The sequence below is a fragment of the Phocoena sinus genome, chromosome 8, assembly GCF_008692025.1.
Source record: "Phocoena sinus isolate mPhoSin1 chromosome 8, mPhoSin1.pri, whole genome shotgun sequence".
Classification (NCBI taxonomy): domain Eukaryota; kingdom Metazoa; phylum Chordata; class Mammalia; order Artiodactyla; family Phocoenidae; genus Phocoena; species Phocoena sinus.
Window position 1 is genome coordinate 83,376,230 of NC_045770.1, and position 16,286 is coordinate 83,392,515.

A 16,286-nucleotide genomic window follows, 5' to 3' on the forward strand; every position below is an offset into this window, starting at 1 on the left:
GATTCCTTTCCCTACAGAGAAGTACTTTTTCTGTTTATAATACAAGTGGTAATAGAAGACCATATGGTTGTGACTTTTAGCTAAAGTAAATGACATTTAAACAAACAGAAAAACAGCATTAGGATATTCAAGGATTTGAACTATAATGTAAATACACAGTACATGTTGTGGGCTATCAATGTTTATAAAGTGACCATTTTCTAATGTTTCCCAATTAGTGAGACTGTTTTTCAGTTGGCCAATCAGTTTTGTTTAAATATTTTTCAATACACAGTAAAACAGATTTATTACTAGCATATTATCCCATTTCCAAGTTCTCCTTTTAAGAACACTATACCACCAAGGCATCCTGAGAACATTTAATCAGTTCTTTCTGAAATGTGAAAATGTCTCTGTTTCTTACATTTCTGCCAATAACAATAATGATGTTGTTATTAACATACTCTACAATTCAAAAAGAAAAATGTAAGAAATACTACATTTCTTACACACCTACCATCACTCTACTGTGGTAACAGACTAGCATTTGATGAACATTTCACTTTTTGTGTATGATTCTGGAATCTGTGGTATCAAGAACCGAAAAACTTTATATAACTGGATATTTTGAGAGGTCAAAAATAAAAGCAAAAACATAATTTTTCTAATAAGCACAGATACATTTCCTTTAACAATAGCAAAAGATGCTATGCTTTAACTACAGGAAAATACTGAAATCTCCATAATATTTCTGTTAACATGCTCATCTTCAACAATGTGGCTGCTATGGCTGAGAAACTAAAATTCAATAAACAGAGTTTTAATTATTTGAAAGATTTAGGAAAAAAGATCCTTCGTTTTATAATAACCACTGGAAAGCAGAAGTTTACACTTAAAGGAACAGTTTACCAGCTTCAGATAACAACTTATCCATCCTTAATCTGCCAACCAATAAAAGAATCAAAAGAACAAAATACCTGTAGAGTTGTTACATATGTCCAAAGGCACATCATTTCTACTGAAATGTAGAAAACTCTCATTACCACACAAACTAATTAGTAGGTACTGCATGTTGCAAGGGCAACTTAGCTTTCATAGTAACAAAACCACCACACCGTTTCTAGAGAACCAAATCTTCCCTCAAAATGAGAACAAGGTAACTCCAGGGTACCTCAATTCCACCAGTCCTTCAGAAGATTTAGATGAGACCAAGTTCAGAGTACTCCAAACTAATTATTCAAAGCCAGGTAAATGTTTAATCTGCTTTAATAAAAGGGCTAAAAACTATCATTCAGTCCAAATAGAAGTCACTTGGGGAAAGAAACGTTTAATCAGCACAATGCTACGCTGGTACAAAGTAACAGGGGCATTCCAGTATTTTCTATAACACTTACCTGCAGTTATGGAAAATGGTCAAGTAGCCCTACCATGGAAGAAAGAGCTTTCAAGTCTTCTATGAAGACTAGAATAAACACAGATTGGCCAGTTCAGCATTAGCATAGTGTGGTGAGCTACAGGAACATCTATATTACTGAAAAATAGAACATCGTGCACTTTACTCCAGAGCGAGTTTGCAGTAGAAACCAGAAGAAACTGAGTAGAATAGAAACTAAAATAAAACATTGTCAGACTCTAGTCATATATCCATTTGTCCACCCTTCAAGTATTTTTAAAGTACCTACTAGATGCCAAATAAAAGTTTAGGTGTTGAGGAATCAGCTGAGATCAAAACAAACCTCTGCCACTAAAACCTTACATTGTAGAGCAAGGGTCAGCAAACTTTTTCTGTAAAAGGCCAGACAGTAAATAGCTAAGCTTTGCAGACCATAGAGTCTCTGTTACAATGACTCAACTCTGCTGTTTTACTGAAAGCAGTCACAGACAATATGTAAATAAATGAGTGTGGCCATGTTCCAATGAAACTTAAATTACAAGAACAGGCAGCAGGAAGAGTGTAGGGTCTAGTAGGCCATCAAAAGGACCATGGCTTTAATTATGAGATGGGAGGCCACTGAGCTCTTTGGGTAGAAGAGTAACATTATTTTTATGAAAAAGCATAATTATTAAAAAGGTTCATTTCAGTTACTGTGTGAAGAGTAGTCAGTAGAGGGGTAAGGATGCAAGAAGATGGGAAAGGTATAAGCTCAGAGAGAAGTTCAGAAGTTACTGCAAGAAAACAAGAGTGAGATGAATTTGACTTGCACCAGGATGGTAGCAGTGATGGGGGCAAGATGTCGTCTAATTCTGATTATATTTACAAGATATAATCTTGTAAACATGATTTGCTAGTGGATTGGATGGGAGGGTGAAAGAGGAAGAGAGGCAAGGATGACTCCAAGGTTTATGACCTGAGTGAGCAGAAGAATGGAGGTGCCTTTACCATGATTGGGAAATACATGTGGGACAAGCCAGTTTTGGAAGGAAAATCAGTTTAGTTTTGGACATATTAAGTTCAAGGTGAACATTATATACTAAGGTGGAGATATTAAACAGACTATCAGATATATGATTCTGGAGTTCAGGAAAGAAGCTGTGGTTGATATAAATTTAGGTCTTGAGTTAGACAGTATTTAAAACCATGAGACAGGAAGAGGTCACCTTAAGTGCACGTATATAAAAACAAAAGAAGTTTAAAATACAAACCCTGAGTTACTCCAATATTTGGAGGAACCAACAAAGGACACTCAGAAGAAGCAGAAAGAGAGGAAGAAAACCTAAAGAGAGTGGTATCCCCAAAACTAAGTGAAACCAGGCTTTAAGAACAACTACTTCAAATACAAAGAATAGGTCAAGTAAAACGAGGACCGAAAGCTGACCACTGGATCAACAACAGAGAAGTCATCAGTGACTCTTAACAAGGACCTTTTCAATAAAGTGCTGGGGACCAAAGTCTAAGTGGAATGAGTTCAAAAGAGAATATAAAGTTCAGAGTCGAGTCAGTAAGTATGCACGACTCTTTCCTATAGGAGGATGTGGTGCCAAAGGAGTTTGTTTGTTTAGATGGGAGATTTTATAGCATGTTTGTTTGCTGATAGGAACTTACTGTATTCCAAAACGACTAACTATACCACAGGTACATTATGGATTAAAAACACAGCCCTGAACTATCACACAATGTTATCCTGAGAAAGATTATAAAGTGTTATAGTTTCTTGATTAGCTTTATAAGAAAATTTTACTGTATTTCCTGAGTCCTGGCCCTATATTCCCTAGGGGAATGGAGACTACGTTAAATCGCCTGCTGTGCAGATCAACAGGAGAATGCCTGTTCATTTAATGTATTTCCTACCTGCTAAATGCTTCTTCCAAATAAATTATTTTTGGCAAATTAGTGGCTTCTAGCAGCAAACTGAGGAATTCCTATAGTATAGAAAGGCAAGTTATTCAAGATGTTTGAGCTGAGTACAATTTGTTTCTTTTGAGAGTCACAAATTAAGCTCATTTCCTAGTAGCCAATGCTCAGCCCATAACCCAAGGGAAAAAATTACTGGCCTAAATACCATGAAAATAAGCAAAACCAACTGCAATAGGACCTTGATAGGGACTGCTTCGTTTCCAAATGCTTAATGCAAAAAATAAATCACCTTTCGTAAGTGCTGCTTGCCACATGAACTTTTAGAACTCTGGAATGAATAAAATGGTTTCACATCACTTAACCAATGATCTGTTTATATTCTTGTTTGCCAACTTACAAACAATGCTATTTCTTTCATATGCTAAACTCTCTGTTCTAGGTTCCAAATGACAATTTTGGTGTTTTGCTTTCTGAACCACCTACTTAGGAGAATAAATGTTTTTTGCCTGAAATTCAAAACACATTTAATATATATCATCTTTATTATGCATCTCAATCAAGATCTGAATAGTAATGTCTTCATAACCTATAAACAACAATGATTTTTCTGAAAGGATGCACAGATAAGGGGAAGAAACCCCTTTCATAGCATGCAGCACCAGTGTGCTTCTGAGATAGCTGGAAAAGGGAACACTCTGGAGGGGCAGAATGCAAACAGTTTGGATATCTCTTCAGTGCTCCAAACTTGGATGAATTTTTGTTATAAGTCACCTTGATTAATGGAACACATTTGCTAAAGTGGTTCTGTAATAGCCACACAATTCTTATGGCTTAAAAAACGCAGCCTAGTAAAACTGGTGGAGCCGGGAAGCCTTCAAAAATCACTGGCTTGTCTTTCAGAACTAATACTGGCCCTGATTAGAAACAGTTGCCTTTCTTTTTAAAAATAATAAAGACAAATACATTTTAAGGGAAATACAATTTATGAGATGGGAGTAGAAATAATGATAGTAAGTAGAGGATATTTTGGGATGAAAAGTAGTGGCGTGGTAAAGAATATAGATTCTGGACAGAGCCAGGCTACCTGTGTTTGAATTCCAACTGTTTCTCTTACTGTTTGAAATTGGACAATTTATTTAACCTCCCTGTTGTTCAGCTTTCCCATCTGTCAAATGCTACTACCACCTTCACTGGGTTACTGTTTTGATGATTAAATAAATTAACCCTTGGAAAGAGTTTCAACAGTGTCAGGTACAGAGTAAGTACACAGTTAAGTGCTGGCCAATATTATTACAATTGTTTGTACACTTATAAACATGCAAACCAAAGTGAATGGAATACACCTGGAACAAAATGGCAGTGTCCCCTAATTTATCCTCTCAACAAACAAAAATTCGATGGATGTCTTCTTTAAATAGAATATTCAAAAAATGTACGTCTTATAGTCCTCTGGTTATTTTCTCTGATTACTTAGCAGAGATTTTATCTAAATCTTTTCATCCTAATATTCCTCCTCTAATAATTTTAAAAGAAAACAACAGCAGTGTACACACTGTACACAGATAGTAGATGCTATCATTTATATATTTTGTTATTCTTTCTGTTGATAAAACTATTTCTGAAGTATATGCTTGTTGCTAAAGCAACTTAGAAGTGACTAGAATGCCTCAAGAAATGAAAACAGTCATGTGAAGGTGAAACCATTACGTAAATAAGTGACATTTTTGAAAAATAAAAGGATAAGTATCCATGATGAAGGCCACAGAAAAATAGGTTACCTGATACCACATTCTCAACTTTAACATCATCACCATCAGCTAAGGATTCCTAGGATGTTTAGCACTGTAGTAATAAACATCAAAAGTGTAATAAACAATTGCACAGCTGAACCATAGTCTATTAAGAACGGTAAATAAATAACAGATTATTTAATAGTCTACTGATCAAACTTATAGGGCAATCAGAGGCTATTGTAGGTCAAAATAAATTTACAACGATGAAGACAATTTAACTCTTAATTATATGTTTACACTGGGGATGAAGATAAAGTTACTTAACAGATGTAACAGCTCTATTAATAATCTGACAGTGACACAGAAAATTTAAACAAAAATAGAAAATTAAATTATAATTAAAGAGAGAAGAGTATATGCTGAGTAAACAGAAGGCTGCCCTCCCCTGCCACAAGCTGTCTTAGCAGCCATGTGACTGGTGAAAGGGGCTCACACGTTACATTTGCTCTTCACTCTTCTGTTCTACTGCTCTTGCTCTTCTTCCTAACTGAGTTGGCAAGTTGACTACACCAAAATATCTATCCTAAACATTTAAATAGGATTTTAAAAAACTAAACTACAAGACTGTGTTTGGTTTTACCAGATTTTCCACTAACAAGTCAGTGGAGAAACAATCTAAGCCAGAATTCCAGATTGCATTTACTTCTCATGTCTCCTTTGTCTCCTCCAGTCTATGACAATTCCTGACTTTCCTTTTTTTGAAGACCTTGACATTTTTGAAGAGTACTGGTCAATTATGTGGCAGAATGACCCTCAGTTAGGGTTTGTCTGATGTTTTCTCATGAGGCTATATACCTTCTTTACAAGAGTACCACAAAGGTGATGTGCGCTTCTCAGTCCTTGAATTCAGGGGTCACATTATGTTGACGTCTTGTTACAGGTAAAGTTAACCTTGATCACTCAGTTAAGGTGGTGTCTGCCAGGTTTCTCCTCTACGAAGCTACTGTTTTTCCCTTTGTAAAAATATCTTGGGAAAGATACTTTTTTTTTTTTTCCCATACGCGGGCCTCTCACTGTTGTGGCCTCTCCCGTTGCGGAGCACAGGCTCCGGGCGCGCAGGCTCAGCGGCCATGGCTCACGGGCCCAGCCGCTCCGCGGCATGTGGGATCTTCCCGGACCAGGGCACGAACCCGTGTCCCCTGCATCAGCAGGCGGACTCCCAACCACTGCGCCACCAGGGAAGCCCGGGAAAGATACTTTGAGACTATGCAAATACACTATTTTTCCTCAAACGTCTGCCCATTATTTTGACATTCATTGGTTTATCTTGCCTGCAACAACTAATACTGAGATCTTTTTTATACAGGGTTTTAAAAGGAAATAAAATATATAAACTATAATGGCCATGTTGTTCTTGATACAAACATACTTAAATTCTAATGAATGCATTATTCTAACATATTCAAAATATGAATAAAAGTTATAATCATTTGTCAGTGTGTTCAGTTAATGTTAATCAACTATGATACCAATGAATAACATAATTGAAATGTTACTTACATAACTATGGCTTTTAAAGAAAACTGATGGACTACTGCTGAGAATTTTGTCTCCTTCCAAACCAATTACTCTTTTACAAATATTTGATTTTGGATCACTTGGGCTTTTTGCAATCACAATGTCACCTCTGAGGGGAAAAAGTCAAAGAAATGTCAGTGTTATTATTAGCAAAAACACATGCATGGCACTGCTACAATACTTTTATAAAGCAACTTAAACAAAGCCACACCTTTTTCCTCTGATAATACTGACCCTCCCATACATTTACCAGCTTTGAGAACCTTTGTGACTAACTTTATGGGTCAGAATCTAACAATGAGAGTGATGGAAAAGCTATTAGAAGATTCTAAAATTTCTGATAATTCCATGAGAATTATCTTCTTGCACTATACCCACTCAGTGTTACTTCTGTGTCCAAATTTTAGAACCAAAACTATGAAAAAACAATTCCGTGTAAATACCACCAAATTAACCAAGCAAATTTGACTGCCCAGCAGTAGCACTGATTGACTCTAGAGCACATAAAAAGGTAGAAACATCATCTGTTTCCCTAGAGCTTAAAGAACTGAGGAATTGCAGCATATAAATTATATAACCTGGATAGTTTACAGTACAGTCAAAAAAGACATATATTTGAGAAAAAATATCAGAAGACTCAGCCAAATAAAATGCTAAAAGCTACCCAAACATATATTACAAAAAATAAACTGGCAAATCAAACATATAGAACCAATATGGATATGATTACATATGGAAGACAGGATTCATGGAAGAAATAACAATCTACATGTATTAGAAGACTAAGAAGATATCGAAAATTGGAAAGGAAGAAGGAGATAAAAAAATATGACTAATGCCTCAACCAAAGAGAATACAATGCTCTTTCTGCATGAAATGAGCAATAAGTGAATTCTGTTGCTCACAATCGAAAGGATTTAATATATTTACTTATTATCTGTACCAGGTTCAGGAAATAATTTGATGTTGCTTGTAATAAAAGATGCATATATCAAAACAATATCAAAAGTCACAAAAATAAAAGGAAGATGATGGTTAAATCAGAAACCTAGTTATTGCTATATATAAGTATTACAATGAGTTCAAAACTTTTGGTAGTCAGGTCAAAAAATAAATTATGATTAATTACATGGCAATCATTACCTAATAAAATAAAGTTTAGTTTGGGAGGTATGACAAAATTTTCCTTAACAACTAAGTTAAAGAGGAATATACAAGAAGGATACCTATGTAAGGAAAGTAAAGATACCATCTTCATCAGAACTTTTACAGAAAATAAAGCAACAGTATTCAGAACAGTCATTTCTTGAGGTTATTCTTGATAAGAGTTGAATGCTATTAAAACACTAAATTCTATAATTTGGAGTGCAATATAAGGCTTACACTTGTTTGAAAATGTTATAAAGTATCTCTTTCCAACCAACTGGAACCATGTCAATGGAACTGTTCAGATGAATAAGTTTGCAAATATTGTAACCTATGTAACATACTAACAAAGTTGATTTTGGCTAGCTTTGGGGAAAGAAATGTTTTCCATGGGAGTTTTATTCAGCTTAAGTGTTTTGTTTGTTTGTTTTTTGCGGTATGCGGGCCTCTCACTGTTGTGGCCTCTCCCATTGTGGAGCACAGGCTCCGGACACGCAGGCTCAGCAGCCATGGCTCACGGGCCCAGCCGCTCCGCGGCATGTGGGATCTTCCCGGACCGGGGCACGAACCCGTGTCCCCTGCATCGGCAGGCTGACTCTCAACCACTGCACCACCAGGGAAGCCCTCAGCTTAAGTGTTTTGACAAAATAATCAATATGATCCTCAAAACAAACTCTGCACTTGAATGGCAATGTAAAAATCATAATTCAGTCAAGGTGTTTTAATAGAAAGCATCATTACTGTATACTGTATTTCTGGTGGTCTAACCAGATATTATAGGCACAGAGCTTAAATCAAAATATATAACCTTGGACTCTCAACTCTTTCAAATAGGATTTTAAAAGAAACTTAATAGAACTAAGACTGAAATTTTCCTGTATCATTTATAAACATCCTTATTATCCCCTCCTAGATTGTAAGCTTTTGAAAACAAGGGTTAGTATCTTGCTAAGCCTAACATTCTCTATCAGGTACAGCACATCTTATAAGTGAGGTGCTCATTAACTATTTGTTGAAAGAATAAGTAGTAATAAGAGACTATGGTTGTCTCAAGTATGAGTGTTCGGTCCATTGGACTGAAAAATCTATGTCCTTTAGATACCAGATATGCATACTTTCATTTTCTCTAAATGAATGGCTACTCTATCTTTAGAAACAGCTAACAAGAGGATCTCTTGCCAGGGGTCAGAGATTCCCCTGAAATCTCAAGAGTTCTGTGCTACAGATAAAAGAAAAAAATACTCAGGACAGTAATGTTTTTAAAGTAGGAGTTACCAACTGACTACCTTGGCTGTAAAAGTTACTTTGGTATGTCTCCTATAAATGCCAAAGTTTGAACTGTCCTTCCATCTAATGGGCCCCCTGAAGGAGCAGAATACAAAATAAAACCTCTAAAGAATCTTAATTAATTTACTAAATATAGTTATTTACATTACCATCTGAATGCAAAGAGTATCTATCCAAAAAAAAAAAAAAGACAATATTGAGCTGTTCATTCAACCACTATTTAGCCAATGAGTCCAGCTCCTTGTTAAGGATGCTCAAGGACTATGAGAGTGAAATCATGTGATTAGCATGGAAAACAGAAGCTTGTCTTCATGTTGCAGCAAAGCTAGGTCTCCAGTTAATCCAAAGACTGTAATAAGTTATTTTGATACAAGTTAAAAAGAAAAGGAAGCTAGAACATAACCTGTTATATAAGTTTTATTTTATAACCCCATATCTATCAATTAGGTATTATCTTGAAGTTGTTACGGATAAAAGATCTGAGGAATTACCCACAGACCATGCTAGACCATACAGCTTGAGCAAGAGAGAGTTTCTATCTACAGAATCTAAGATAGTGGAAGAACGAGTAAACACAAAGAACAGTTTTACACTATTCTTGGTGATTTTTCAGTAATGTGAAGTAGACTATAAAAAAGGACAATAACGAAAGAGGAATGCCTAAACCTACTTATGTTATAAGCTAAATACCAGCTCAAGTGAGTAAAATTTGTATTTTATGAAGATGAAATGTGATACAGATCTATTTTTTCAGAATTATGAAAAACTAATGGACCCCAAATTTTAGGGAATCAAAGGGGTGTCCTTTAGAAAATACACTAAATTACTAATACTTCACATCCATTCAGAAGGAATAATAATCAGGGAGTTAAGTAGAATAAACAGTATCTCAAGGATTGGAAACACCATTTAGAGTAGGATTTTAAAAGATGTAGTGGCAAACAATATTTCCCAAGGAGTTTTTTAACTTAATATAATTAATCAGGAGACTTATAATAGATAAGATTCCTGGCTCCCAGCTATATACAGTGCTATAGTCTAAAAATCACTGACTGCTCATCATAGACTATAGAGAATAAGACAGTCATCAATAGAAATGCAGGATTATTTTAAAAATTAAAAAATCAAATCACTGATTTGGATATGTAATGTAGCTCCTAAGTCCCTGGTTCTTTATTCAAAACATTCTAGGACAAACCCACCCCCCAACCCCTGCCGCAAAAAAAAAAGTAAAGAAGGCTTGAATGCACATTATAAAAGGGACTGCTATCTACTTTGCACAATGATACAAGGAACTGCATGTTTAAAGAAACTATTAAAATTTCTCAAACTGAGAGAAAAAATTTGAGCCAAAATTTCATCCAGTTGGTCATTAATTTGGTTATTTACAAAAGAGTTTTTAAAGCTAAAGTTAAGAAACTGCAGAAAAGACACAATGTGTATGTGTGTTTTCACCATCAATTTAGTATACCTGTGGCAGAATTTACCTTTGGATACCATAAAAATGTCGACTAAGATTTTCTGCAAAAACAATATCTGAATTTTGAATTGTAGGCTCCATTGATGGTCCAGAACACTGAAAGAAAGGCAATTTTTAAATTTAAGTTGAAAACCTTTTAAAATATAAATCATCTGAGCAGGTTTAAAAGAAAGAAAATCAAGCAAATGTTCTTCAAGCTTGGAGGATGATTCATAATAAGCTGGAAGCTCCAAGATAAGTTCAACTCTACAGAGTAGCCAGCAAGTCTGGAAAAACAGGCAAAATATATTTTAAATGGTTTGTTAATATTATAATAGAGAAATAAAATAACATTATCTATGTTTCCAAATTTTGGCCATCTTGTAAAATTTAAGCATCATGAGGGCAGGGACTTTGTCTCTCATGTTCCCAATTGTGTAACCAAGGTCAAGAACAGTGCTTGGCATAAGGTTGATACTCAATATATACTTGTTGAATGAATAAATTAATGATTTTTTTTTTCTTGCTACTGTCAGCTATCATCCAGTGCCCATGACAGTTATTTACCAAGTGGTATCATACTATTCTCAATGAGTTGATGCCTTTCCTTTTCTTCCAAGAGAACAGCTTACTCATTTGATGGGGCTGCAACTTATATTTTCTATTGAAAAATATTGGCATAATGAGATGTACTTTAAAGATTTTCATATTAGTAGGTAAAACAATTATCTTCATATATATCTCAAAACTGTAATAAATGATCATTGCAACTTGAAAAATCTAAACACAACAGTCTCCATTCACTCCACTTACATGTAAATAAAACTTTTTACTCAAAACTTCCTACTTGGGCAGAAAAAACAAAGACCACAATGCAAGTTTTTTGCTAACTCTGTAGCCTACTGGAAATACCAATGTAAATTTAAAAAAATCAAAGAGGGGAGTTTCAGTTAAATATATTTATTTGCACTACTCCAGCTCAACTTGAGATTATATGACTGTGAATATCTTAGGGTAAACCTGATAAAAATAGCAACACCAACAGCAAAACGTACTGACTGAACAATCAATCTATTCTTTCATTTATATGACAAAAGGTTAGTATTGTCATGGTCGATAGATTTATGATGCAATATTAAGAAAATGCATTGGTAGGAGGACAGCCTTAACATTTTAATGTTGACACAAGGCAGAATAATCATTTATTTTCAGGACAGTTATTGATACTCTTCACAGTGGTTAAAAGTAGGGGTTTTGAAAATCAGAGAAATCTGTGCTGAAATTCCAAGTCTACTTGGAATTGTGGGACCTGCAGAAAGTTACTTAAGCTTTCTGAGCCTCAGTTTCCTCATGTGTATAACAGATTTCTAGTAAGTATCTCATAGTGTAAAAGATTAAATGAGTTAATAAATGTAAAACATCAAACACATCCTGGAACACAGTAAGTAGCATTCAATAAATGGTAAAAACTAGTATTATTAGATTAATAGGGCCTTTGTGCCCCTGTAAGAAACAATGCAGGACCATATTTAAAGTTACAGTTCTTATATTTTATATCAGTGCCAATTCAAACACTCTCTTCCTTCAATTAAAAAAAAACATATTTTAAATGATTATTTTCTTGAATGTAAAAACTTACCATGACAACACCACCAACGTATTCAAAAGCACAATGAGCTATACAGCCATACTGAATAGTATAGCCAACAAGCCGAAAGGTTTTTCCCAGAACACCACGAAGCATAGTTCTATGTAGACTCTGCCACCATTGGCCTGATGGTAAATTTCAAAAAGTTTCATGATCAATACTATTTAAAAACACTTAAGAAATAGCTCTATTGTAAAATATTTTACAATCACCCAGAGTGTATTAAATGCCTAATATGGTTTGGTGCAGAAAATCAAGAGTTTATTTTCATTTTTGCCGAAGGTTTATTAAAATGGCAAATTATAGCCACTTAATATTGTGATCTTCTAAACAGAGATTATATTCAAATATCACTGGGTTTATATATGAATTAGGTAACTAGTAGACTCTGAACTTGTCTCTCTCCTTTCATGCCTTGGTTATTTCTTGGTATTAAGGCAGATGTCTAAGAAATGAAATTAGCTCTTTCAAATACTAATAATAGTTTTTCATACTGTTACCTGCTATAGTACATCAGTTCTCGTCATAACATAATATAGGAATAAAGGGGAAAGCACTAGAATAGGTGTATGAAAACGCAAGTTTTAAACTGCTTCCCTTATTAATTTGCATGATCTTCAATGAATCACTTAACCTCTCTGAGCCTTAATAAAATGGAAATAATAGTATCTCACAGAATGGTTCTGAGAATCAAATTCAATAACATGTCAAAGTGGCTTTGTAAATTATAAAGTTACATTCAGTTTTCAGTTATTAACTATTGATATAACAATGAACACATGAATATTATGAAACAGCAGAAAGAAACATGTATTTTTAGAAAGCTATATACCTTAACATACTGATATTACTCATCTAAAACAGTCCTAGTATTTGTCCCTTCCTTTCCATTTACCTGCTAAAACTATGTTTCAAGCATTTCTCAACTAACGGCCTAATGCTTAGGCCTAGACTGCTATGCACTGTTCTCAGATTAAATTTACTAAAACACATCAACAATAATAATAATATGTAACATTTGCTCAATGCTTGGATATGTCAGGTTTTACAAATTAATCTCTGTGAGATAGATAGTATTACCATTATCATTTTATAGATAAGACAAAGGAACCTAAGAGTAGTAAACTTGCATGCTAAAGATCACAAAATCTGAAAATGATACTCAATAACTTAACAATTATGTTACAGTGACTTCCATATTACTCCCTTGCTCCCATAACCTCAATGGCTCTCTATCAGATCAAGTACAGATTACTCATTTTCAGGATCTTTGACAGATGGTTCCCATTCCATCCTCAGATTCCAACCTGATCTTCCCTGATGCTCCTACATGAATGAACTACTCCATCATACTGGTCCAGTTTACTTACGGTATACTGCCCAACCAACACTTATGTATGCCAATACCCATGCCTGGAATATACCCATCATGATACCCATCATGTATCTAATTTTTAACTCTTCTCCAAATGCTCTCAACAGGCAAGTTTTTCCTTCTCCTCTGGGTTCCTATGGTTCCTTATGTTCATTTTTTAATGATTAAGAACACGGTTTCTAAAGCTGATCTTGTCTTGAGCAGGTATCCTGGCTCCACCATATTTTAGCTGTGTGATCTTAGGAGGTTATTTTACCTCTGTAAACCTCAAGTGCCTTTCCCTGTAAAATGGCCTTAGTATCAGTACCTATCTCAGAGAGTTAGTGAGGATTACATATAATCAGATATATAGTCTGTGTAGCAGAATATATCAATAAATTCTAGTTACTGTATCATTCACTTGGCAATCAGCATGTGCTGTATAACCTCATAACATTAGTTGCATTTTCAAGTGTCTAAGTTTCTCCCTAACTTATGTTTAAATAAAATAATAGAATTTTTTTTTTTTTTGGCTGCACCACATGGCTTGCAGAATCTTAGTTCCCCAACCAGGGATTGAACCCAGGCCCTCGGCAGTGAAAGTGCGGAGTCCTAACCACTGGACCGCCAGGGAATTCCCAATAATAGAATTTTAGAGCCCACAGCATAGAACTATATCCTTTATTAGTGTTTTATTACTTATTAGTGTTTATTCACCTATTAAACATTTATTATGTCTTCTCCCCTAACAAGTCTTCTCTGGCAGCACCCCAAGAAATGTTACTTATGCTTTGTGTCACTCACCTACCTTAAGCATACACTGATTATAATACTTACCACACTGTATTATTCATATCTTTTCCCTTATTACATACTATATTTGCTTATATGTCTGTGGGCAGTGACTGTGCAGTATTCATCTTTGGGTCCTTAGGGCCTACCAAAGAATGCTTGCCTGAATGAATTAATGAATAAATATTGAACCCAAATCTCCTATAATTTCAACATCTTTAGTATGATAAAAATGGTTATAAGGTTCAAAATGATTATCAGAAGACCACTAAGATTTTTGGTCAATGAGGAGACATGTTAATGTCATACTCACTGAAGAAAGAAAAAAACTCTCAGTAACATATTAAAAAGTGTTCTCATTAAATCTTTTAAGTAATATGAAATATTCCATCTTAGGAATCTGGCTTACAGTAATAACTGATGCACTTTAAAAAATACTGATATTTAGAATTTAATAAATAAGAAGTGATATTTAAAAACACTTCATAACTGAGGTTCAATTAATTCAGAAAAGACTGAAGAGGAGTAACAATAATAGAACATTATTTGTAAAGTTAATTAGGTTGTGTAAACACTACTTTGCTCCCACTATAAAACTAGGGAAAAAAGTAGGGGTTAAGTCCGAAAGCTTAGCTTTGAAAATGTGATCTATGAAAACAAATCCTAAAAAGTAGTGAAATGAATATTACATTTAAAAACTAAAATAGAAATGAGCTTACCTGATGTTAGAGAGGGAATATATTATCAAACAAGAAGAAACATGTGGCACTCAGCAAGAAGATATTGTTAACACAGATAAAAGGTGAAATTTAGAGGGGAAATCAATAGCAATCTACCAAAATTTAAATAATTTGGATTATGCAATAGATTATGCATTTGGCTAAAAAACATACTAAAAAAATACAAAGATGCTATAACAATACAATGGTTCTGATTCACTGAGAGGCCCTGTAATTAACTCCCATTCAGAAGTAATTGGGGCCATAAAGCCTTTTTTTTATTACTCAGTAAATGCTCAATCCCAAATACAATGTTTGTGATGAAACTGTCTCATAAAATAATAAAACAGATGAGTGATCAGAAGAAAGAAGTTAACAGACATTGTTTCTTCCCTAGAGATATTAGCAACAGAATGGTGTCTGAAGTGTCTGAAACTATTTTGGATCTTAATCTCCTAGATGAAAAGAGCAATGGAGCTATTTATAGAGGACTCTGAGGATCAAGACTACTTGGTCTTATATTTAAAAGTGCAATGAGGAGCACTGTTGAGAAATACTGAAATTGAGAATAAGAGCTGATGAATTTTTTTTTAAGAGAAATCTCAGAGTAGAAAGTAACATTCATATAAGACATAAATAAACCACATACACTGCTAGCACTCAGTAGATCTACTAGCAAAAGGGATTAAATAACACAGAGGTTTCAAACCTCTGGTTTACATAGTGATTTCAAGGGGTCCATGACTCTATATATGCATACATTTGCCAGATATCTTGTTTGTCCCTCTGGACTCACTCTCTACCTTTCTCCATACTGCTCTCTGCACTTGGAAAACTGACCTATATGAACTACATCAAGGCACTTCAGTCAAGCTTCGACTTCCAGCAGGACGTCAGAGGAAGGAACGGTTATGTATTTTCCTGGCTCCCTCCCTCTAGAGTCTTCTCAGGCTGGCTATGTCTTTGGACAAAAGGTCATTGTCTCCAAAGGCAGAGGAGCCACTTTGAGGGGTTTCCCATTGGCCAAATTTGAGATTTAAAAAAAAATAATAACAGTAATAAATAATATATTAGAATAAAAATGAAATTGACTGAGGACATTTTTTTAAATAGAAGTATGTGTTGGGGACAAGGAAAGTTCTTTATCAAAAAAATGGCAGCTAATATATATATATAGAGGGAATAATGAAATTATTACCAATGTAATAATTCACTCAGGCAAGGGCCATTAATAGATGTTTAAAATTACCAGATGATGTTCTTGGATTAGAAGAATTAACATTATTAAAATGGCCA

General features: G+C 34.6%; 1 protein-coding gene across 5 annotated transcripts in view; it reads right to left on the bottom strand.

Moving 5' to 3' along the window:
* Positions 1 to 16,286, bottom strand: part of IMMP1L (inner mitochondrial membrane peptidase subunit 1) — a 75,080-nt gene that overhangs the window by 14,628 nt on the left and 44,166 nt on the right. For all 5 annotated transcript variants that reach the window (XM_032639292.1, XM_032639293.1, XM_032639290.1 and 2 more), the window contains 3 exons: positions 12,117 to 12,250; positions 10,506 to 10,594; positions 6,568 to 6,694 (listed from right to left, as the gene is read on the bottom strand). In XM_032639292.1, coding sequence (XP_032495183.1) covers positions 6,568 to 6,694; positions 10,506 to 10,594; positions 12,117 to 12,221 — 321 coding nt within the window. In that variant the 5' untranslated portion in view covers positions 12,222 to 12,250. The remainder of the gene's footprint in view (positions 1 to 6,567; positions 6,695 to 10,505; positions 10,595 to 12,116; positions 12,251 to 16,286) is intronic.